This window comes from Lutjanus erythropterus, chromosome 19 (genome assembly GCF_056507025.1).
Source record: "Lutjanus erythropterus isolate fLutEry1 chromosome 19, fLutEry1.hap2, whole genome shotgun sequence".
NCBI classification, from domain to species: domain Eukaryota; kingdom Metazoa; phylum Chordata; class Actinopteri; order Lutjaniformes; family Lutjanidae; genus Lutjanus; species Lutjanus erythropterus.
Window position 1 is genome coordinate 12,431,794 of NC_139335.1, and position 20,980 is coordinate 12,452,773.

A 20,980-nucleotide genomic window follows, 5' to 3' on the forward strand; every position below is an offset into this window, starting at 1 on the left:
AATGGAAAACACAAATGAGAAAAAAGACTTACATAAAAGATTACGTAAAAGATGTAAGAAGACATAAAAGACCTAACGTGATGCAAAAGATGTCACAAGACGTACAAAACATAACAAATCATAAAGGACCTGGCATAATGCAAAAGACGTCAGCATTTCTACTTTTAGTCTTTTTAAAAAGTGCATCTGTACTTCCACTTGAATAAAGAATGCGTGTACTTTTGACACCTCTGGTTTTTCATGTGAATTCAACATTTAAAAGGAACAGAAGGAATTGTGTTGCTGTCTTCCTCCTTCAGGTAAACAAAGGAGACTATGTGAATGTGTCAGCACATCCTCCTCAGTGTAATAAATAGTGAATGATGATTTCAGGAAAGGATGAGGCAAGGCTGGTTTACGTCACGGAGCAGGAGGGGGGAGCGATGGCTGGAGCACTTCCACTGATGATGTATGGAAAGTTTGAATCCATGAGAACCCAGGAAATGGCTCTGATTAGCAGCTACAGCACACGCTTACTTACTGTCAGTATACTGTGGGAAACAACACTTTTCTTGCGGCTGTCATTTTCCTGCTGTGCTTTGCTCAGGCTGGCGTGGAAGACAGATAATTGTTGTGGGTATGCGCCGGAGATAAAATCTCGGTCAAGACATGGACTGGTTGAATTTTAGTTACAAAGACGAGGAGAGAAAGATATTCTTTAAAGGTCTCAGACGTCATTAAGTTATTATGAAAGTACCTGCTTGTTTTATTCAAGTGTTAGAATCAATTTTGAGGCAGCAGTGAGTGTTATTAAAAAATCTGACATTCTTTTCATCTGACTCCTCAGTCAGCTTGAACCTGCTCATTGTCAGCGGCAAAAGAAAAATGTGCCTTTTACCACGAGAAAGGGGATCTTTCTTTAGCCGGCGTGTGTACATATATTCTCGTTTTTCATGTCTAATGTGTGCGATGGTTGTGTATCTGGGTCAGGGACACGCTGTTCTGTCGACCATGGGTTGGATGAAGTAGAGAACACCTTGCCTCTGTTAAGCTGTTAGAGCGGCCCCGTGCTGATGTGTAATTTATTTGCCTCTTGTCATCCCATTGAGTTTCTCCTGCCCTCATTTGTAGTCTGCGTATATTATTATTACGTGTCTTTGTCAGCTCTTCCCGGTCGCTGCTCTGTTAGCTGTGCCCTCTTTTCTCAGAGGATCTCCTGTTCACTCATTCATCCATTCATCTGAAGCAGTACGGCATATTGACTTACAAACTTCAAACTGCTTTAGAGACATCAGAATCTCTCCATTTCCACATTTTTAGAAATAAAAGTCCTAACTAGAACCATAAAGAGTTCTTTGGTGTGTTCCCATAAGGGAAGGGAGGTTTCTGATTACTGGTAGAATCTTTTAAAAAGGAATCCCTTGCAGAGGGTTCTACCTAAAACCCAACAAAAAGAGTTATACCTAGAACCTAGAAAGGTGTGAGGTAGTGTAATGGTTCCACCCATAGACCTTTCCCACCAATAAAGAACCATCCCCATTCTGCTTAAATCACCTAAATTGAACCATTCAGAGCATTTCCACTGAAAATAAATTGGTTTGGAACCCAAGAAGATGGTTGCCAGGTGGAACCAAAAAATAGCAGGTTTTCCTTGGGAACCAAAGTAAGGGTGTCACGTTCTCCAGGTTGTTGTGCATTCTGCAGTGCCCCCTCATGATGACGTCTTTGATTAGAATGGTTCCACTGTGGCGCTGCTGGAAATGTGAGCTGGCTCACTAGATAGGAAAAAGGTTCCAAGAATCTTGAATAAAATGAGTTCAAGAACCAGAGCCGGTTTGGTGGAAAAATGCCCTCAGTGAACCTACATAGAACCCAACACAAACCTAGAATCTAGAAAGGTTCCACCCAGAACCCTCTAAGCTTGAATCATATAGTGTTCTTTGGTATGTGCCAATAGGAGAACCCTGTTTGGTTCCTGATAGAACCTTTAATAAAGGTTCCACTTGGAATCCTTTCAGAGGTTTCTACCTAAAACCCAACATTAATAAGGGCCATATGTAAAAGGTTCCACTGACAACCTACTGTGAAGGGCTGTTCCAATATAAAAACTCAAGATCCTTGGAAACTTGGTGCTGTCTACAGAACCATCCTGCATGGAACCACTGTAATCAAGGATGTCATCAACAGACAGCGTAGCATAAAGCACAATGACCTGTAGAATATGACACGCCTGCTTTGGTTCCAAAGAAAAACCTGTGTGAAACAAATGCCAAGACAGTCATTTGTCCTTTTCCACATTGTAGTGGTCCACATTGCACAGTACTGACATGACACTACTGGCAGCCTCTACCTGAATTTGTATCCATATTTCTGATAGATTTTTTTTTTTTTACTTTTAATTGTGGGCTTTCAGATTAATCCCTTCTCTTTCCTCACGGGTTGTCATAATGTTGATTATCAATTCTTTTTTCCTAAGGCATGCTCCAAATATGAATTTACATTTTTCCTTTCCATGCCACTTTTCAGTAAGATAACCTTATAAATTATTTTTAAAAAATGATTTATAATTAGGTTATTAAACACTTGATAAATTATTAATAAGCTGCTTCTACACATTAGATAAAAAAGACAACAGAGACCTGTTGCTTGCCAGAAAGTGTGCCGACATTGATCCGCTCTGTTAAGCCTCAGATCTCATTGCTTACTGAGCTTACTTTGTTTTCTCCATCAGCAGCATTTACAGCAGCGTTTCATCAAATATTTATTCAGAAATTACCAGCATTTAACCACCGTCAGCATATCCTATTAGTCAGAAAGTTTCAGTTTGCATATTAAATGATAGACTTTATACCCACAGACTTGGGTGGTATTGTTTACCTTGACATTTTCACCATTTTTACACTTTACAATAAGGCTCCCTTTTGCAAGTTATAAATAAATGGTAGCTCAGTTAACTCAGTAGTAAGATTAATTAGTAGTAAGCAGTAATTGGATCTACCTATCTAATAGCAAACACACATTGATGTATAAAAACTGTGTTATAAATTGTTTATTAATGATTTATAAAGTGTTGACAACATAATTAATAACCTAATTATGAATCATTTATAAACAAGGTTGGGTGGGTCACTTTAAAAAATGTATTCTATGACAATTACAAATTTCCTGTTAAAAGTATAGTCAGTGACCTAATCTAAGTGTCACAATATTAAAATAATGTAACTTGATTACTCTCCATTGCTTTTGGATTACCTCGACTCCAAATATGGTGAAGCTGTTTATCTTAATATGTTTTATGTTAGGCGTTAGGTTTAATAATTGTTTGTCCAGCTGTTCCTTCTTTTGTTATGTGTAAATCCATGTTTAGATCAGCAGCAGTAATTATGCATATTTAAATGAACTTTGTTTGGTGTGCTGTTTGCACATTGAATTTAAACTTCAAGTAAAATGCCATAAACTTATTCTGGGGCTTGTGTTATATAATTACATAATTCTGTTACGTGTAATCCCTTACCCTCCTCAAGCTTGCTTATGAATGATTTATAAGCATAGCCTTGTTGTAAATTGGTATTTTGGTTTCTTTCCCTTAATTTAACAGAATAAACTTTGATGTCATTAATCTTACCATGAGGTTTTTTGGGTAGAATTTTTTCCTCTTCTCTGGTATGAATACTATTTCTGAATTGTGTGCATGGAGGTTGTGATGAGCCGATGTGGTGCTGTTGTGCGCGCATAGATTTGGGTTTCTTTAGTCTCTTCCACTGTGTCATTAGATGGCCAGTGCTGTGTCATTATGGAGCAGAGGCATGGGTGGAAGCAGCAGGAGAACAAGGTTCAGCGCTCTCTCTCTCTCTCTCAAAGATCCTCCTCCGCATGTCCCCCCTCTGTCTTTCTGTCCATCTGTCTGCGTCTCTTTATCTGTCTGTATTTTTGTCTGCTCTTTCTCTTTTTCTTTCACACTTCAACTCTCAGAGTGCACACGCAAATGCGGAAATGTAAATTCTCTCCCCAGGCTCGGGGTTTGAAATGCTCTGCCATGTCCCCTTTCTTCATGTTCTCTTGTTTCCAGCTGTTAAACCTGCTGTTTTTTTCTTATCAAAACCCATGAGATGATCTTAGACACCTGACTCAAAATAATTAGTTTGATCATAAACGTACATATTTTTAATGAGGAGCTGAGCAGCAAGAGACGGAGGAACCGTGTTACGACACTGAAATGGTTCCTTAATTAAGCAACGTGTTTTTTGCATAACAGTGTCCCAAAGCAGTTTTTCTCTTATAGTATGGATTGTTTAGGTAAGGGATGTACAGTGAGTAGGTCATTATTGGGCTGAAGGAGTTTATTTTGCAATTATGACCTGCAAACTGTACTTTATTCTGCTTATTACATGGCTACTTACTGTAAAAAAAACCAACAAAAACAATAATTTGGCAGGAAATTTTAATTTAGAAGACAGATTTAAAGACAATTATACTTCTCCACAACAGTCTGTTGCAGTCATTTGTAAATTATTAGCCCCAAAATGTGACCCTGCAACTTCCCAGCAGCGTCCTGTACACTAGTGTTTTAACCTGAGCCAGATCAGTGGTGTAGTGGAAGGTAAACCCAAGTAAACTCAGATTATCCACCTCTTTAAAATGAAGAATTTTACTCTTTTCAGATCGACTGTATCAATATATGCATGTACATACACGTGACGCTGAAATCGTCGTTCCTTAATTCAGCGACATGTGTTTTTTCTCTGCGCAACAGTGTCCCAAAGCAGTTTTTCTCTACAATTATCTAATCTTTTACTTTCCGTGTGCTTTTTGGAGGGCCTTGAGGGGGGCAGATATGTGGCGATTGCCCAGAGGTGCTGTCGTGATGTGCTTGTGTGTCTTTTGTTTTGAAATAATGCTCTTTATGAGTTTTTAATGTGTTTTTCTCCCCCATCCTCCCCTTAGATTAAAGATCCCGACTCTCAATCTATCCCACAGCTCAACTCTTTATTGGGCTATATTTCCACTTTATTTTTCATCCTCTGTTGTACACTCAAGTGGAAAAGCTCGTGCTTAGAGAAAGACATCAAGGGCAAAATGACCTCTGAAACAGTCCTCTTCTCCTGGGTGGATATCACAGCTTCAGGTTGAAGAGGCTTTAAGGATTTTGAGAAATGAATAAATGCATGGATGGCTGGAACATATGTCACTTTAAGTGTCTTAAGAAAATAACAAACAGGCAATTAGAAAGTGGTGATTTGGCGGATAGAAAAGCACTGTCATGGTCAGATGTGGAGCTGCAGTGCTTAATGGATTTGGTTGTACAAAGAGGACATTAGCTTGAGGGAGCGTGAACATTAAAGTTTTTACCATTTTGGTTTGTTATGAGGATGAAAACACCAAACTTGCCACAGTGGAGCTTTTCAGAAGAAATGTGTAATGATAGCATCAGAGGCAGAAACACTTAGCTGTGGAAATGCTCTAAACAAACATTTATTTTCTTGCTGAATTTCCAGACACAGGTTTACGAACCCAAAGAGAAAACAATATCGTCATCATCATCACTTCTGCCTTCCTCGAAGTTTTAGCTGCCTGAACTATTCCAACTTTGTTCACAGGATGGAAAAGTATTATCCAACATTAAAATTAGTCTTTTTTTTTTTTTTACTATTGCTACTTACTCTTCTTGGTCTTGAACATTATTCAAGTTTATTACATGGCTTTGTTAAATACTCAATTCTGATTGTTCAGTTACAGCATTCTAAGATCCGTTATTTATGAATAACAGACCACTGCTATGGACACAGCTCTGATCAAAGACTCTGGAGAAGTAAATCAATAAAATCATTTTTAAATTTATATTTTTTATCAAATAATTGTTTATTTTGAAAGTAAGTAACCTTGTAATGAACAATAATGTACAGTGATCTGGTCATTATTGTGAAATAAACCCTGACAGGATGATGCAGGTTTCGAAACCCCTTCGTGTCGATTTCTTTTGCGTCACTCTATTGGGGTTTACTTCGCAATAATGATTTAAAAATTAATTTATTGCTCCTCCAGAGTCTATGATCAGACATAGCAGCGATCTGCTATATAACAATAACAGATCTTAAAATGCTGTAATTGTTACAGAATAAGAAGAAATAATATTAGCATTATTAGCATTAGTCTTATTAGCATGATACTAATATCATGGTTGTCATCAATACTGGTATATCACAACAACCCTCATGTAAACCATTTGCAAGTTATTAGCCCCAAAACATGAGACCATGCTACTTCCCAGCATCCCTTGCGTCAAATAGTTTTAACCTGAACCAGGCCAAAACAATAGCAACAACAATCATATTAGTTAGTTAGTTTTTATTTCTGTCTCAGGCTATACAAGACGCAACCATATTACAAAACATACAAGGAGCAAGATAGTAAATAAAATAAATTCTATAATTTCTTGAAAAAGGAAGAAATAGTTAAAAACTGTACACTGAAAAGAATTATTACAAACTTACAATTTTCTCTGTTCTTTCTTTCCATTTCTAATCACTCAAATTGTGAGTAGGACCTAAAAATTACCTTAAAGCTACAACAAGGAACTTTCATATTTGATCTCGGAGGCACCTGTGGACAAAAGCGGTAGTGTTTCCACTGTAATAATCACAAAATGTAACGTCAAAAATAAAATTCTGTACAGAAAAATGTCCTCCTTCCAGTCTTTAGATGACTAACATACCTTTCACTGTAACTTTGGCTTGTGAAAATGTAAACACAGGTTAGTTTTAAAGTGAAACCGTTTCATAAACAGTTAAAAACTTAATTTTGAATATAAATGAAATAATGCCATTGCACATATTCTGTCATGTTCCATCTGTCTCTTTAAATTGATGAGTAATAATATTTACTTTAGAAACAGGTGATAATGGTTCCCCGTGCTTATTGCCACCATGGTATTGACTGTTTGATCGCTGTGTGCATGAAAGAACTCACGCAGTCACATGGTCGATTAGCTCAGTACGACTCACCACACACATAAAGGCACAAACACACACACACAAACACACACAATCTTTCTTTTCTTTCCCTTTTCTGTGACTGCAAGTACTGCAGGGTATCCCATCTCTCCAGCAGTTTGTACAAACTCATTTTCTAATCAAAAGGTGCAATTACACACCCCTGGGCATGAGCGAGCCTGGGGATCTGTGCGTATCTGCATGTTCTTCTGTTTTTCATCATGTGTGCAGAAGCCTTATTGTTAGCAGGCTGCTCAGAGCGCAGAAAGCCGTCAACAAGTTGGAGCGAGGCTATCGGCTCCGGTGGCTGAACACACTTCACAAGTATGTGTTTGCTCACATCTGCTCATGTGAGAGGGAGGGAAAAGACAACGAATCCTGTGTTGCCATAGCAACAAAGAGGAAAGTTACCCCCACCCCCCACCCCCCACCCCAAATGTTGCTATGAAAGTGCAGCGCCGGGGCTGTGTGTGTCTGACCATGTGGGACGCCGGGCTGGTGTAGCATCACTCTGGAACCCTGGGAAGACCTCCCCCTCCCACCCGCCCCAACCCCCACCATCTCTTCCTCTTCCTGCAGACAGGAGAATAGATTGCAGTTGTTCTGCTTCTCTTTCATCTGTCTGCGTGTTGTGAGGAGACCACCGGCGAGCTGAGCCCGGCGACCTGACTCATCCACTCTTCCCTCCATAGGATGAAAGAGAGCCACTGAGAATTCTCCCCCGAGGTGGTCAGACAGGAAGTACAGTCACCTCCAGTCTGTCCACATGTGAGAGCTGTCTGAAGAGCGACGCTTTGTCATTTTCATTATGTTTCTCTGTGAGCGTCCATTTCCGATGCGTGTGTGAATGCTCTAATAATCCTAATGATCCGGTTGCAGGTGTGTATTTTCGGCCCGCGTGTGTACAGTAGGTGTGTGTGTCCCTCTAACAGGAGGGTGCCAGAATGGAAAGGGAGAAAGAGCAGTAATTATGGCCTCCCATGTTCAGCAGAAACATCAGAGGGAAGTAATTTGTTGCTCTATATTTAATCAGTGGAGATAACGAGACTGACTGCAGCTGTCTGGGCCTATGGGCAGGCGGACAAGCAGGAACACCATTTCCTCCAAAACCCATTAGTCTTTAATGCAGCCAGACACAGTGTCTTATTTCCATACTTTTCACTGTTCAAATAATCATTATCACCCTTTATATCCCCAGTTTGCTCAATTGTACACTCTTCTTCCTCCACTTTTATTCTCCTCTGTTTTATCTCCTGGCCCACCATTTGTTTCCTCTCTTCTGTCTCTTGACTCCTTAAAAGAAGTATTTCATCCCCTTCAGTTACCTGCAGTGCCTCCTCCTGCGTACCACCTTCTTTTTTTCCCTTACAGCCTCCTTATCTCTCTGTCTCTGTCTCTGCCCACCTCTCCATCCCTCTCTCTTTAGGGTGCAGGTAGAATTCTATGTGAATGAGAACACTTTCAAGGAGCGCCTCAAGCTGTTCTTCATCAAAAACCAAAGATCCAGTGAGTTACAGCCTTTGTTTGGGATCATTAGCTTCCTTTGTCTGTAATTAGTTGGGCGAATTTTCCTGCTGACTGTTTTTTGTTTGGTTTTTTTTTTACCACAAGTTGTTCTTTTTTGTGATTGATTAATTTGTTTTGTTTTAGTGTGTGTTGTGCTGCCAGTTGTTCAAGCTGTTTTATTTGTCTGTGTATTTATTTCTATGATCTGTGGATTCATGTGTCATTTTTATTTATTTTCTCGTTCAATATAAACTGTAAGAAAAAGAAGAGAAAACTTATTTCAAAGCAGCTACCTTCAATAGATGTTTAAGTTTTGAATCAAGCTCAAACTCTGAAGTTTCTTCTGAAATAAACTAAACAAAGTTTTGCTGACCTATAATCTTTTGTTGAGATAATTTACTTTCCTTCTTTAAACAAATTTGAATCTTTGAGTTTTAGAAAAAACATCTGTCTCAAGAACTGCTCACAGTGAGCTTTGAACCTGACTTGTCATTACTTTGGCGCTTGAAAATTAAATGGTTGCAATTGAAAATATTAAATATTATTAACCAATATTCACTTTCACTTTGATAAGTTTATTCAACAGTTTTTGAAAATCCTTTTTTGGTTTCTTAAACACAAAGATTCAAGTTAACCTAAGGATGAAAGATTATCTCAATAAGCTCTCATTATTAGTTGTTAAAACTTTTTTCAAAAGTTCGAGTTGGGCTCAAAACTTAAATCTCTATTTTAAGTAATGCTGGCTCCACACTATAGAGTTTCAGGACAATTTACCAAGTAATGGAGAAGAAATCTTGGCTGGAGAAATCTGGACTTGCTACCGATGTTCAGCACAAATTATCCAGTAATGTGATACCTCATGCAAGAAATCTTGTGGAGAAGAAAATCTGTAATGCTTCTCCTGATGTCTGTGTTGCAACCAGATTTTATAATCCATTAGGATATTAAAACTCCTGTAGTTCAGGGCCAGCTTAGGTTGCCTTGAAACTGAGTTTTCGCTTTTTGTTTTGGCAATGTATAAAAACTTAATTTGAAGTAGACGCAGGTCAATTTTGTGTTTAATTAGTAAAGCAAATAGTAATTTAATAGCATTTATTAATTTCATTAATGCATTAATCACTGCTTAAATAACATACTGTAATATTAGTATGAGAAATACGATTAACTTTCAGCAGACAAAATAAAGTACTATATATTTTCTGCTGTCTTAAGCCACCAGTGTGAGTTGGTGAATCGTTTTGTGGAGAACAATTTTAGGGACTTTTCAGGTGAACTTTTTGGTAGTGATGATAAATTGCTTATGCCGTTTTGTGTGTGTGTGTGTGTGTGTGTGTGTGTGTGTGTGTGTGTGTGTGTGTGTGTGTGTGTGTGTGTGCATGTGTGTGTCTTCTAAAACCTTTATATCTTTATGTGCACAGAGAATTACTTCAAAGAATCCTACAGAGCTTTTTTCAGAGATATATTTTTATAAATGAATAATATTAAAACATTTTTAATCACATTAAAAATGAAACAAAATGTGTCTTTCAGCTGCTGATATTTCTTTTTAATGACTGTCTCCTTTTTGCGTTGCAGGTCTGCGAGTGCGAATGTTCAACTTTGCTCTGAAAGTGCTGAGCTGCCTCCTCTACATTGTCAGAGTCCTATTGGACAACCCGCAAGAGGGAAGACAGGACTGGTGAGAGAAGTGGTGATAACAGGGGCTTAATGAGGTGAAACAAAGTCTCTGTGAGTGTGGAGGCCTGATAGCAGGAGCAAGTGCATCAGGTCAATAGATGAGATAACAGTGTGTGCGTGTGTGCAGAGTATCCCATAGAAGGATTGGATGGGAAAAGAGAGGGGGTGGAGATTTGATCAGGAAAGTAATCTGGTGTTTGGACAGAACTGAGTCCAGTTTTGGTGACAGATGCTGTAAAATAAGTTACTTTCTTTTCTTTTCTATTTTTAATGCAGCATTGTGTTTATTAAACAACAATCTTCTTCTAATCTAGGATTTCACATTGTTTTTCCTGTAATTCATCCATAATGTTTCTATTTTTTATTTTCTTTTATTTATATTTAGAAAAGATTATATCACAAAGTGTGCATAAATCCCTTTTATATTTAAGTATGTATATGTGCAGAAAGAGGTATTTGAAAGCTGCAGTCCTTGTGAGCCGTAGCTTAGTTCTTACAAAACTTTCAGTCCTCCTTTAACTCTTCCAGGAGTGTACATACATGAATACTTTCAGACACATGTATACATGCAATCTACGTGTACCAATACTCCTTTGTGTCAGCAGTGTCATGTTCAACTTTCTTACATATGCCCTTCGTATATTACAGCCCCAGTTAAAAAAAAGTTGGTAAAACGGACATTGTGTAAATTGTAAATAAAAACAGAATGCAGTGCTTTGCAAATCATTTTCAACTTATTCAAATGATTATAGATATTTAATGTTGATAAATGTTGTTGTTTTTTGTAAATACACTTACTGGATACCTGCAACATATTTCTAAAAAGTTCATTTACTAGACTGGCCTGTCTGCAGTCCATACGTATCTCCTATTGAAAATGTGTGGTGCATTATCAAGTGCAAAACATGACAAAAGAGATCCTGGACTGTTGAGCACTTGCAGACATCAAATTCAGAATGAGTGTATTTTTGCAAAATACAATGAAGTTGATTTGTTTGAACATTAAATGTCTTGTCTTTGTACTTTATTCCATGGAATATAGGTTGAAAATTATTTGTAAATCAATGCATTATGTTTTTTTGTACGTTTTACACAGTGTCCCACCTTTTTTTCAAATTGGGACCACATTAAAAATTTACATATGTACGAACAGATAGAAGCAGGATGCTTGAAATTGACCAGTGGAATCATACAAAGTGCTTCTACTGGGGTTATATCTTCAGTCCCTTGCTTCCAAATTTTGGATTATGTCATATTCTAGAGATTTATCTTTTACTTGTCACCAAAAGGGCCTGCAGCAGCTTTGTTCTCTGTTTCAAAGACAAAACGTAGCCCAAATAAAGAGTTTTCAAGTTTAGAGGTGTACGAGTCTCGAATGGAAAAGAAGTTACTTTCATCGCTGTTTTTGTGGTTTTTCTCCCCTTTGCAGCGTGAGCGGAGTGAACTGCACCAAACAAAACACATCATCCCGTCCCTGGAGTGAGTTTGACTGGTAAGTCTCTAATTAGGAGTGATGGCTTCGGCCTGCAGACAAGGACAATGAAATCACACCCCCTGGAGGACCGGCATCCCCAACACCGGCCCACTGGTCGGAAACATCGTATAACGCAATCAATGCAACTTCACTTAACTGAAGCAATTCACAATGCTGATATTGAGCATTACAGATCCACATTCATTTGTCACAATCCGGCTGCATGGATTACCTGTCAACATAATATGTATGTAGTGCCTGTATGGCCTAATCAACAGCGATCTAGTGGAGATAAAGCATGTAATCTACAGCAGCAGAGAGAGAGTGTCCATGGTCCTGAGGCGATGCCATGTCTCCTGCTCAGGGACCTTTTGATCTAATTGGTGGCTGGTGACACTGGCTAAGCTCTGGCTCCACATGAATAAGGAGCCTGACAGAGTGAGCTCAGGAAAGGGATGGGCCGCCTCCTGCTCCAGGCAGCAGACTCGTAGGAGAAAATCAGAGCGCAGGCAGGCGAGCAGCCATGATAAGCCCCAGGGTGTCTTTGGCATAAAAAAACAGCCTTTCTCTCACAATAAGGCTGTAAATTTCCATTTAACTGTGTGAATATTACTTTTCTCCTACAATATGAGCACACTGGCAGCTGTGCACTCCACTCTTGTTCAGTTGTAAACAGCATAATTCAATTTTATGTGGTGACATGAGCCGTGTTCACAGTCCCTGTCGAGTGTCATTGTGTTCGACAGAAAAGAATTTTAATATTCTGTCCGTTTTTAGTGGTGTCTGTCTAATTTTTTGCCACATCACTCTTAAGGGTGGGCAACATCAATTTCATCAATATCATGATAAGACACTAGATATTGTCTTTGATTTTGGATATCATCGTGTGACACAAGTGTCGTGTTTCCTGGTTTTAATGGGTGCATTACAGTAAAGTGATGTAATTTTCTGTTATTACATCATCGGTTTTATTATTTACCATTTTCCACTTTGTCATTACATTCACACTACCGATGATGATTTATCAAAAATCATCCATTAGATGTTTAAGTTTGTGCTAATTTTACCTATTTTATGTACTGTTGGGTAGTTAAATCTACTTTTTGTTTTAGAAAAAATGTGTATATTGGAGATGTATGTTCACCACCTTAGAATTCTAAGGTTCTATCTGTGTTCTGTGCGGTTTTGAGACATTGAGCTTTATTTAGTTTTAAGTTTTAATATTCCAAATACAAAAAAATTACATAACAAACACAGTCAACTTATGATGTGTTTTCTGGATGTATGAGAAAGTTAAATTCAATGCTTTCTATGACATCTTTATGAGGTTTTGGCATTTTAGATCTTGCTGAGGGGTCTGTTTTCATTGTTAGCTACCACGTTAGACAGCTAACTCAAGTTTACTAATGTTAGTCTGGCAGCTAATGTTAACATTAAGTGGCGAACACTAAATGATGTTGAATGTTTTGTTTTTTTTTTAGTCTATAACCTTTATTTAACCAAGACTTTCACCCAGGAGACTGGACTTTGTGTCCTGTGTGAAGCTAAATGTTACTTTTAACTTTAGGTTTAACTGGGTTTAGTAACAAAAACTACTCATGTAGGTTAAAAAAAATATCATTGTTTATGGTTAAAGAAGACTCTTTGAGAACATTAGAAATGCTCTTTGGCAATCACGTGGATGTGTTGTCAAGGCAACAAGACCTAGCCAATCATAGCTCAGTAGTAGTAGGGCGGGACTACATGAAACAATCTTGGGGAAAAGAAATAACATGGATAACATGGTAGCTTGCTAACCATGTAAATAAACTACTCTGCAGGATCTAATTTTTTTTTTTTTTTTTTTTTTGTGTGTGTGTGTGTTTTTCTTTTAAAAATGACCGAACTTGCCTGTCATCTTCAATCTTAAGGTTTCTCCAAGTTAGAGATTGACTTTCAGACAGAACCTTTTTGTTGTCAAAATAAAAAGCCCAAAATTGCACACAACTTAAAAAAAAAAACTATTCCAAAGAGACATATGTGTATCATGGCATAGCAAAAAATATTGAGATATTATTCATAAGCTAAATTGCCCAGCCTTAAGCTCTCTCCTCTGCTCTCCATTTTTCCCTTTTCTTCCACACTGTAGGAAACTGATCATCTGGGTGGAAAGACCTCTTCCGCTGTGGGCCCTGCAGGTCAGATAGATCAGTGCAATCCTGCATAATCAAGGCTTTGATCAGTCTGTCTACACATGTATACCAGCACATCATTATTTCTGCACTCCTCTTACTGGTTTATGAGCATTTAATTTGCATCACATGATTTCAAAGCTTAAATGCCTGAAATCAGATCATTCTACCTGACACTTACAGTATAATTACACATGCATATATGTATACAATCAGACAGCAGACCGTCTCTTGCTTCACTTAAACCTGTTCCCTCTGAAGCTCAATCATCAGCACGCCTACTGATTCCACCCACACTCTTCTCTTCCATCTCGACTGCGACTCCTAATTTCTCTCTGCTCTGGTCTCTCTCCGACTGTCTTGACTCCTCTCTGTGTCTGCTCTCCCTCCCTGTCTGCATCTCTCAATTTCTCTTTAACTCCCTCTCTCTGTTTTTCTTTTTTTTTTTGTGCAGGTGCTTGTGGCTTTCATCAGCTTTTCAGAAACTATGTTGCTCGTGTATCTCAGCTACAAGGTGAGCTACTCGTGGCCCCTAACAGCCAATCAGAAGCCTTTTGTGATGTCTGTAGCTGTGATGTCTTCATGTGTGGCATGTGAGTGTGGGGGCGTGCATTCATGCAATATATGCTGGAGGGTAGTGTTTGTACACTTTGCACTCCTCTGTGCAGGGGCGTGAATACAGACAGTGCAGGCAGTGCTGTTGCACTGGGGCCAATGGGATGAGCGGCCCGTGGAGAGAACAGGCCCTCCAACAATGTCTTGGATGGAGATTGGGCTCTGGCAAGTGATTCAGATTGCCACCTCAGAAATAAACCAATGTTCAAAGAAGAATTCACAAAACCTAACACATCTCTGCTATGCTTGTCTGCAGCTAATCTCGCATACTACTGGACCCATCAGCCTGTTTTTTTTGTGTGTGTGTACGTTCATGACTGTATGCTGAAGGACCTCTGGGATTCCCAACTTTTTTTGAAAGACCTTGGAAAAACCTTTTTTATGTCTGTGGGCTGACATGTATGTTTTTGGGTCATCCCATTCTTGTGAACATGATATCTCAAGAACGCCTCAAACTTGGCATAAATAATCACTTGGATTCAAGAAAGTACTGAGTAGATTTGGTTGTTAAAGGACTGATAGAAGGCAACTTCAATCTTTGACTACAAAAATCTAATCAGTACACCTTTGAGTCCAAGTGGACGCTTGAACCAATTTTGAAGTAATTCCCTCCATGATATCTTCTTCAGGAGAATGGGATGGACATGAGGTCACACTTTGACCTTTCACCACCAGAATTTAATCAGATCATCCTTGAGTCCAAGTTAACAGTTGTGTCAAGTTTAAAGTCCCACAGGGAGTTTTGAGAGATATCATGTTCACAAGAATGGGATAACCTAAAAAGATGAAAAAAAAAAAAATCTGTGGCCATAGCTGTCATGGCTGGCATGGAGCCATCAAAAAAGCTTTTCAGGATTTTTCAAAAATCCTGAATCACAGTGGTCCTTCAGCAAACAGTCATGACAAAAAAATAGGCTGATTGGTCCTGTGGTATTAGCTGCAGGTCCGTCAATCACACACACATTCACTTTGAGCCCCCCCCCCCCAGGCACAAGTCTGATCATTCAATCAAGTTAAAAACTTTTTTTCACCCCATCATAACAGTGTACACCGAGGTGTGCCGTATCTACCTTACACCACTGCCTCTGAAGTTTTCCTTTCTCTTCTATTACTGCTCCTGTGCTCATGGATTTGGAAAGCACCTCAGCGGGGCCTTGAGGCTTCCTCGGCACTGTCCTGTTATTGACACATCAGAAAGACTTTAGGGGAGGCCCCTGTGCTGCTGTAGCGGGGGGCCGATCCATCAGCGGGTTGCCCTGCCTTTGATGCATTTGACAGTATAAGCCTATAAAGGGCTCCCTCTGCAGATTATTCTGGAGGCTAGAGGCCTTAGCATTTAGAGCTGACTGATTCCTGTGGACATACCCTGTGCCTGTCCACCTACACTAGTCAGATTCAGGTCAGCCATATGTAGGTGGTAGACACATAAAAACAGCCATGGATGACATCTTAATTGACCGGCAAGTTGTGCTGCTTCCTCTCCCAAAGGACACAAAAGAGTTGTGTAACCCTTATACATCCCGATCTATCTATTGTGCACAAGGCAGTCAATTTATCACCTTCCACTCTCCGCAATCAGGCCTGTTATGTGGTAATCCCCTAAGGTCGCCATGACAATGGAGTTTCCTGACCCCTGTGTGTGTTTTTTGTTTCCAGGGCAACGTTTGGGAGCAAGTATTACGTGTTCCCTTCATTCTGGAGATGATCAGCGCTGTTCCCTTCATGATCACTGTGAGTGGAAGGATATGCATTACTGAGCACTCGCTGCTCTCAAGCACACCACATCCTTGAATGCGCGTTTAATACAGTAATACAGGAGGGATATCACAACAGCACATGCTCACACAACCCCCTCTCTGTGACTGTGTGCAACATGTGAAAAAAAAAAGCGATGACAGCCAAGCAGCACACTGAAGCTTTCTCTTCTTGACAGGTGATTTTGCCCTCCCTCAAAAACCTCTTCATCCCTGTATTTCTCAATTGCTGGCTGGCCAAACACGCTCTGGAAAACATGATCGTGAGTGAAGGAGTATCTCCCTATCCAATTTTTCTATTACTTTCGTTTCAACATCTCTGTTATTTTGTTGGCATGCGCTTGCCCTTCTCTGTCTCCGCCATTTCAGCTCTCCAGCTTTTTCTGCCCTGAAGGTAAATCAGTCACAAAACATTTAAACTTGCACCTTGGGCTTGTTATTGAAGCTCTTCACATTCAGTGCCTGCATCTATCCTACGCTCTTAGAGATAAGCATTTCAAAAGGGTTCTCCCTGAAGGGCTGAGGTTATACTAAAAACCATTTGTTTCTGGAAAAAAACCTTTTTTTTTTGAAGAAAGGGTTTATCAAGTGTTCTTCGTAATACTAGGCATTCTATTAAGAACCTTTTTCATCTGAAGAACTATTACTAATCTGTAGAATCGAATAGAAAATTCTTTACAAACACATTTAAAAAAGCATTTACACACTAGAGACACAACAGACACTACATGGGTTCCTGACAGCGCAATATGGTTCTTTATAGAACCCTTGGAAGAGAAGAGGATTATAGGTGAAAACCTTATTGGGTTTTACATGAAACCCTTAGAATATAAAAGGATTTTCTGTAGAACCCTTAGGTGGGTTCTCCATGAATCCATTGGAACATAAAAGGGTTCTCTGTAGAGACTTTAGGTGGGTTCTGCATAAAACCCTCGGAATTTTAAATGATTCTTGGTAGAACACCTTGTGTGGATTTTAGATGCAACCCTTGGATATGAAAGGGTTCTTTTTTAGATCTTAGTTCTTGTTAGCACCCTCAGAAGGTGGAAAGATTTTGGGTAGAACTTCCAGAGAGGGTTCTGGGTAGAACCATTACACCAAAGAGAAATTCTCTGTAGAACCACTCATAGGGGATCCTGGGTGGAATCTTTCGCAGGTAGAATCTTCTTAAAGGCTCCCAAGTGGAATGTTTATAAAAGATTCTGGTTAGGAACCAAAAAGGGTTCTCCTATGGGGATAAGCCGGTTCTAAGTGGCACTTTAATTTATAAGAGTGTATGACAATCAGCTAACAAAGCTCACTTCACATAATAAAGTGTCTCCCTCTCTGATCTGTATATTTAAACACTCATTTCACCATTTCATCATCTTTTTAGTGGATTCTTATAATTAATCTATTATTTTAATTGTCTCTTCCCTGAACTGCATTTTATCCCCATTTCACACCTTAATGATGCACTCGGGCAGTTTCTATACGAGGCCTCATATCTGTGTCTGTCTCGCTGCAGAATGATCTCCACAGAGCCATCCAGCGGACGCACTCAGCCATGTTTAACCAGGTGGTGATACTCATCAGCACGCTGGTCTGCCTCATGTTTACGTGGTGGGTACCCTCGCTGCTGACACCGAACTGAGAAGTGAAGGGGGGCACAAGGAGAGAAAAGAGGGAAAAGAGAGACGTTAAACTGAGAACAGGAACTGAAAGGACCTGTAAGAGGGCGCGATGTACAAGAGAAGCAAAGCAATAGTGTTACAAATGCAGAAAAAACTGAGATGGGAGACTAAAAAGTGTGGCTCCTGGACCTAAGAGAGAAAAAAAGACATAGAGCAGAGAGGTAATTGGTAACTGTGAGAGTGAGATAGTGCTCTGAAATGACAACTGGAGATTGCTTCAGTGCAGTGGAGGATGTGTCAGCTCGTTGCATATCTGGTGTGAAAGCCTGGGCTAATCCGGAAGATCCTACAAATTAAGATCTCTGACCATTTCAGCGCTGACATTTGCCTGTTGACACATCTTTCCCTTAAACCTAGAGGGATAGATAAATCAGAGATCTGTAAAGGGATAGTTTGGATTATTTTCAGTGGGGTTTTATGAGGCACTTATGAATAGAAGATGCTTTTGGCACACCCCCATTTCAGAGGAGCAGAGAGGGCCGCCAACATGGAAGCTAGGTATTGAACTTGTGTGGACAGAGAGAGCAACAAAATGAATTTAGCCACTTAAAAAAAGGCCCACAAAAAAAGAAAGTGTATGCTATATTTCAAACATTTTCACTGCTTTACTTTGCCGTCGGACACTCTTTTCTGACAGGAAACCACTGTTAAATTGGCCAAATATTGCTCTCTCCAAACCAACCAAACTCCATAGGCAAAATCATCAATTTTATCTTGCAGAACACAGGATTTTCTGGTGTACCACTGCCTCAATCTGTTAGTTTGTTTGTGTAACAGATTGAGGCTGCGGTTGACCAGCAACCCTCGTGTTCTGTGATTTTCTTTTTAGAGTTTTTTTTTTTTTTTTTTAAAATACATTTTGCTGCCAACTCTGTCCACAGCAGTTCATTGTTGGTGTCTGTGCTGCTGCTTCTCTGCCTCTCCAAACTGGGGGCATGTCGACCTCCATCTAATGTACCTGATACACCTAGTATCAATAAGTACCTCATATGGCCTCACTTCAAATAATCCAAACTATTCGCTTAAGGTTTAAAGAAAACAATATGTGCAGCCAGCACTTGTGCATCTAAATACACAAGTATAGACAAATGCACTGAAGCATCCACCCCCATTTCCACACACACAAATCACACATATACGCATAGGAGTGAAAGACAGCTCTCTGTGTAAAATGGCGCCCACTCGCACCTATACTTCACCCAGCATGAAGTCTCTTTCTCTCAGTGATTCTTACTTTCTCCATTTTTCTCACCCCGCCACCCTCCATCAGTATCTGCGGTATCCAGCACCTGGAACGAGCGGGCAACAACCTGACCCTGTTCGACTCCCTCTACTTCTGCGTGGTCACCTTCTCCACAGTGGGCTTTGGAGACGTCACCCCCCAGATCTGGCCCTCGCAGCTCCTGGTGGTCATCATGATCTTTGTGGCGCTCATTGTGCTTCCCATTCAGGTAAGACAGAGGCCTTTTACAATATCAGATTTTCACTGCATAATTATTGTGATTAAAAAAAATTCACTATAACTATATTATCTGTAGAGAAACTGTCTCTTTTTTGGCAAATGAATTACACTCAAGACACGAGTGTGAGGAGGTGGAGAGAGTCCGTAACTTTACAAAAGGTGCAATTACACTTACAGGAAAGTAAAAAGATGTGTGGGGCACTGGGTAAGGGAGACCAAGTGAGAATGGAATAAATGGAAATTATTTAAGAGCATACAGTATGTTTAGGAGGCAATGGATTATTTACACAATATTATTACACAGCTTTGTGAAATACTTGATTCTGATTGGTCAACTACAGCATCCTGAAGTCTGCTATCTCTGTATAACAGACCGTTGCTATGGATGCAGTTCTGCTCAAAGGCTCTGTAAGGGCAATAAAATCTTTTTTAAATAAATGAAATCAATATTTTGGGCTATATTATTGTTTTTGTAAGTAACAATGTAATAAGTGGGATACTACTACTACTACTACTACTAATAATAATAATAATAATAATAATATTAATAATAATAATAATTCATTTTTTAAAATATCACAGTCATTGGTCAACAGTACATAGCAACAACCCCAGTAAGAAATAATCTTGATAACCTAATACAATCACAGACAATAGTTTAAAATTATAACTTGTAATATTTCCACAATATGTGTATACAATGTGTAAAAATGCTAAGCATGTATTATTTATTTTGTTGAATTGTGTAGTTACATTATCCAGATGTTTCCAACAATGGTCAAACTCTGCAAAATTCTTAATTTATTCAAGTTAACAGCTGTTGCTAGCTACGTTTTTGTTGCTATGTTTTCTGAGAAAACACAGGTTACATAAGCTGTGTCAGAGGGTGAGGAAGGACGTCGGCACTCATCGATAAAACTTAAGTTTTGCCTCGTCCATGAACATGTTTTCTACCTGAGTCATGTCAGATTGATTTTCATCAGCTGTGGCGGTTGTATAAAAGTGAAGATAAAAGCTCCCACGATCCCACGCTGCTTAACAATGTCATCAAGGCTCTTTTTTTTTTTTTTGTATCCTACTAATGTAATTAAAGAGCGGTTTGTGTGTATCCTCAATCCTCCTATCCACATTCCTGCAATCTCCTCCTTTAAGGAGCCAGTCTTTGCACATGGTGTTTATTATTTGTGTTTATTCACATTTAATTTAATTTATTATGTTAAATAGATACTCTGCAGTTTCATTTCAACATTTATTTCAAGGTGTTTTAATGTGAGACCGACCCATAGCAGCTAAAATTACATATTGTGTGTTTAAAGAAGTGATATAATTGTTAGTTAAGTTTGTAATGCAATGCAACAAAACAGACATCTCTGAAAAACAGAAAGAGTTTTAAAAAGCAATTCAAAACCCATCATTGATTCAATGAGTCAAGGAGCTCTGAAGGCAAAAACTCATCTCAACTGTATCTCATTTTGTTTTCAATTTAACTTCTGGAGCAGCCAACAGGTGCCTCTGCCAGGCAGTTCATACAGAGATAAACAAATCTCAGACACACTGAGGACAGACATACCTTTAAAACGATCTGAAAAATCTTGAAATCATTCCCAGAAAACACCTAAAAGCAAATTTAGTTCCCTTTGGTAAGCTCATTACAGTAAAGTTTTCTCTATTAAGACTAAT

General features: G+C 39.1%; 1 protein-coding gene across 1 annotated transcript in view; it reads left to right on the top strand.

The window, feature by feature from the left end:
* kcnt2b (potassium sodium-activated channel subfamily T member 2b) overlaps positions 1–20,980 on the top strand; it is a 69,254-nt gene that overhangs the window by 9,626 nt on the left and 38,648 nt on the right. Inside the window, exons 2-10 of the mRNA XM_084744400.1 lie at positions 8,395–8,474; positions 10,050–10,152; positions 11,581–11,643; positions 13,754–13,802; positions 14,251–14,310; positions 16,068–16,142; positions 16,345–16,428; positions 17,673–17,767; positions 19,109–19,289. Of these exons, the coding sequence (XP_084600526.1) occupies positions 8,395–8,474; positions 10,050–10,152; positions 11,581–11,643; positions 13,754–13,802; positions 14,251–14,310; positions 16,068–16,142; positions 16,345–16,428; positions 17,673–17,767; positions 19,109–19,289 (790 nt within the window). The remainder of the gene's footprint in view (positions 1–8,394; positions 8,475–10,049; positions 10,153–11,580; positions 11,644–13,753; positions 13,803–14,250; positions 14,311–16,067; positions 16,143–16,344; positions 16,429–17,672; positions 17,768–19,108; positions 19,290–20,980) is intronic.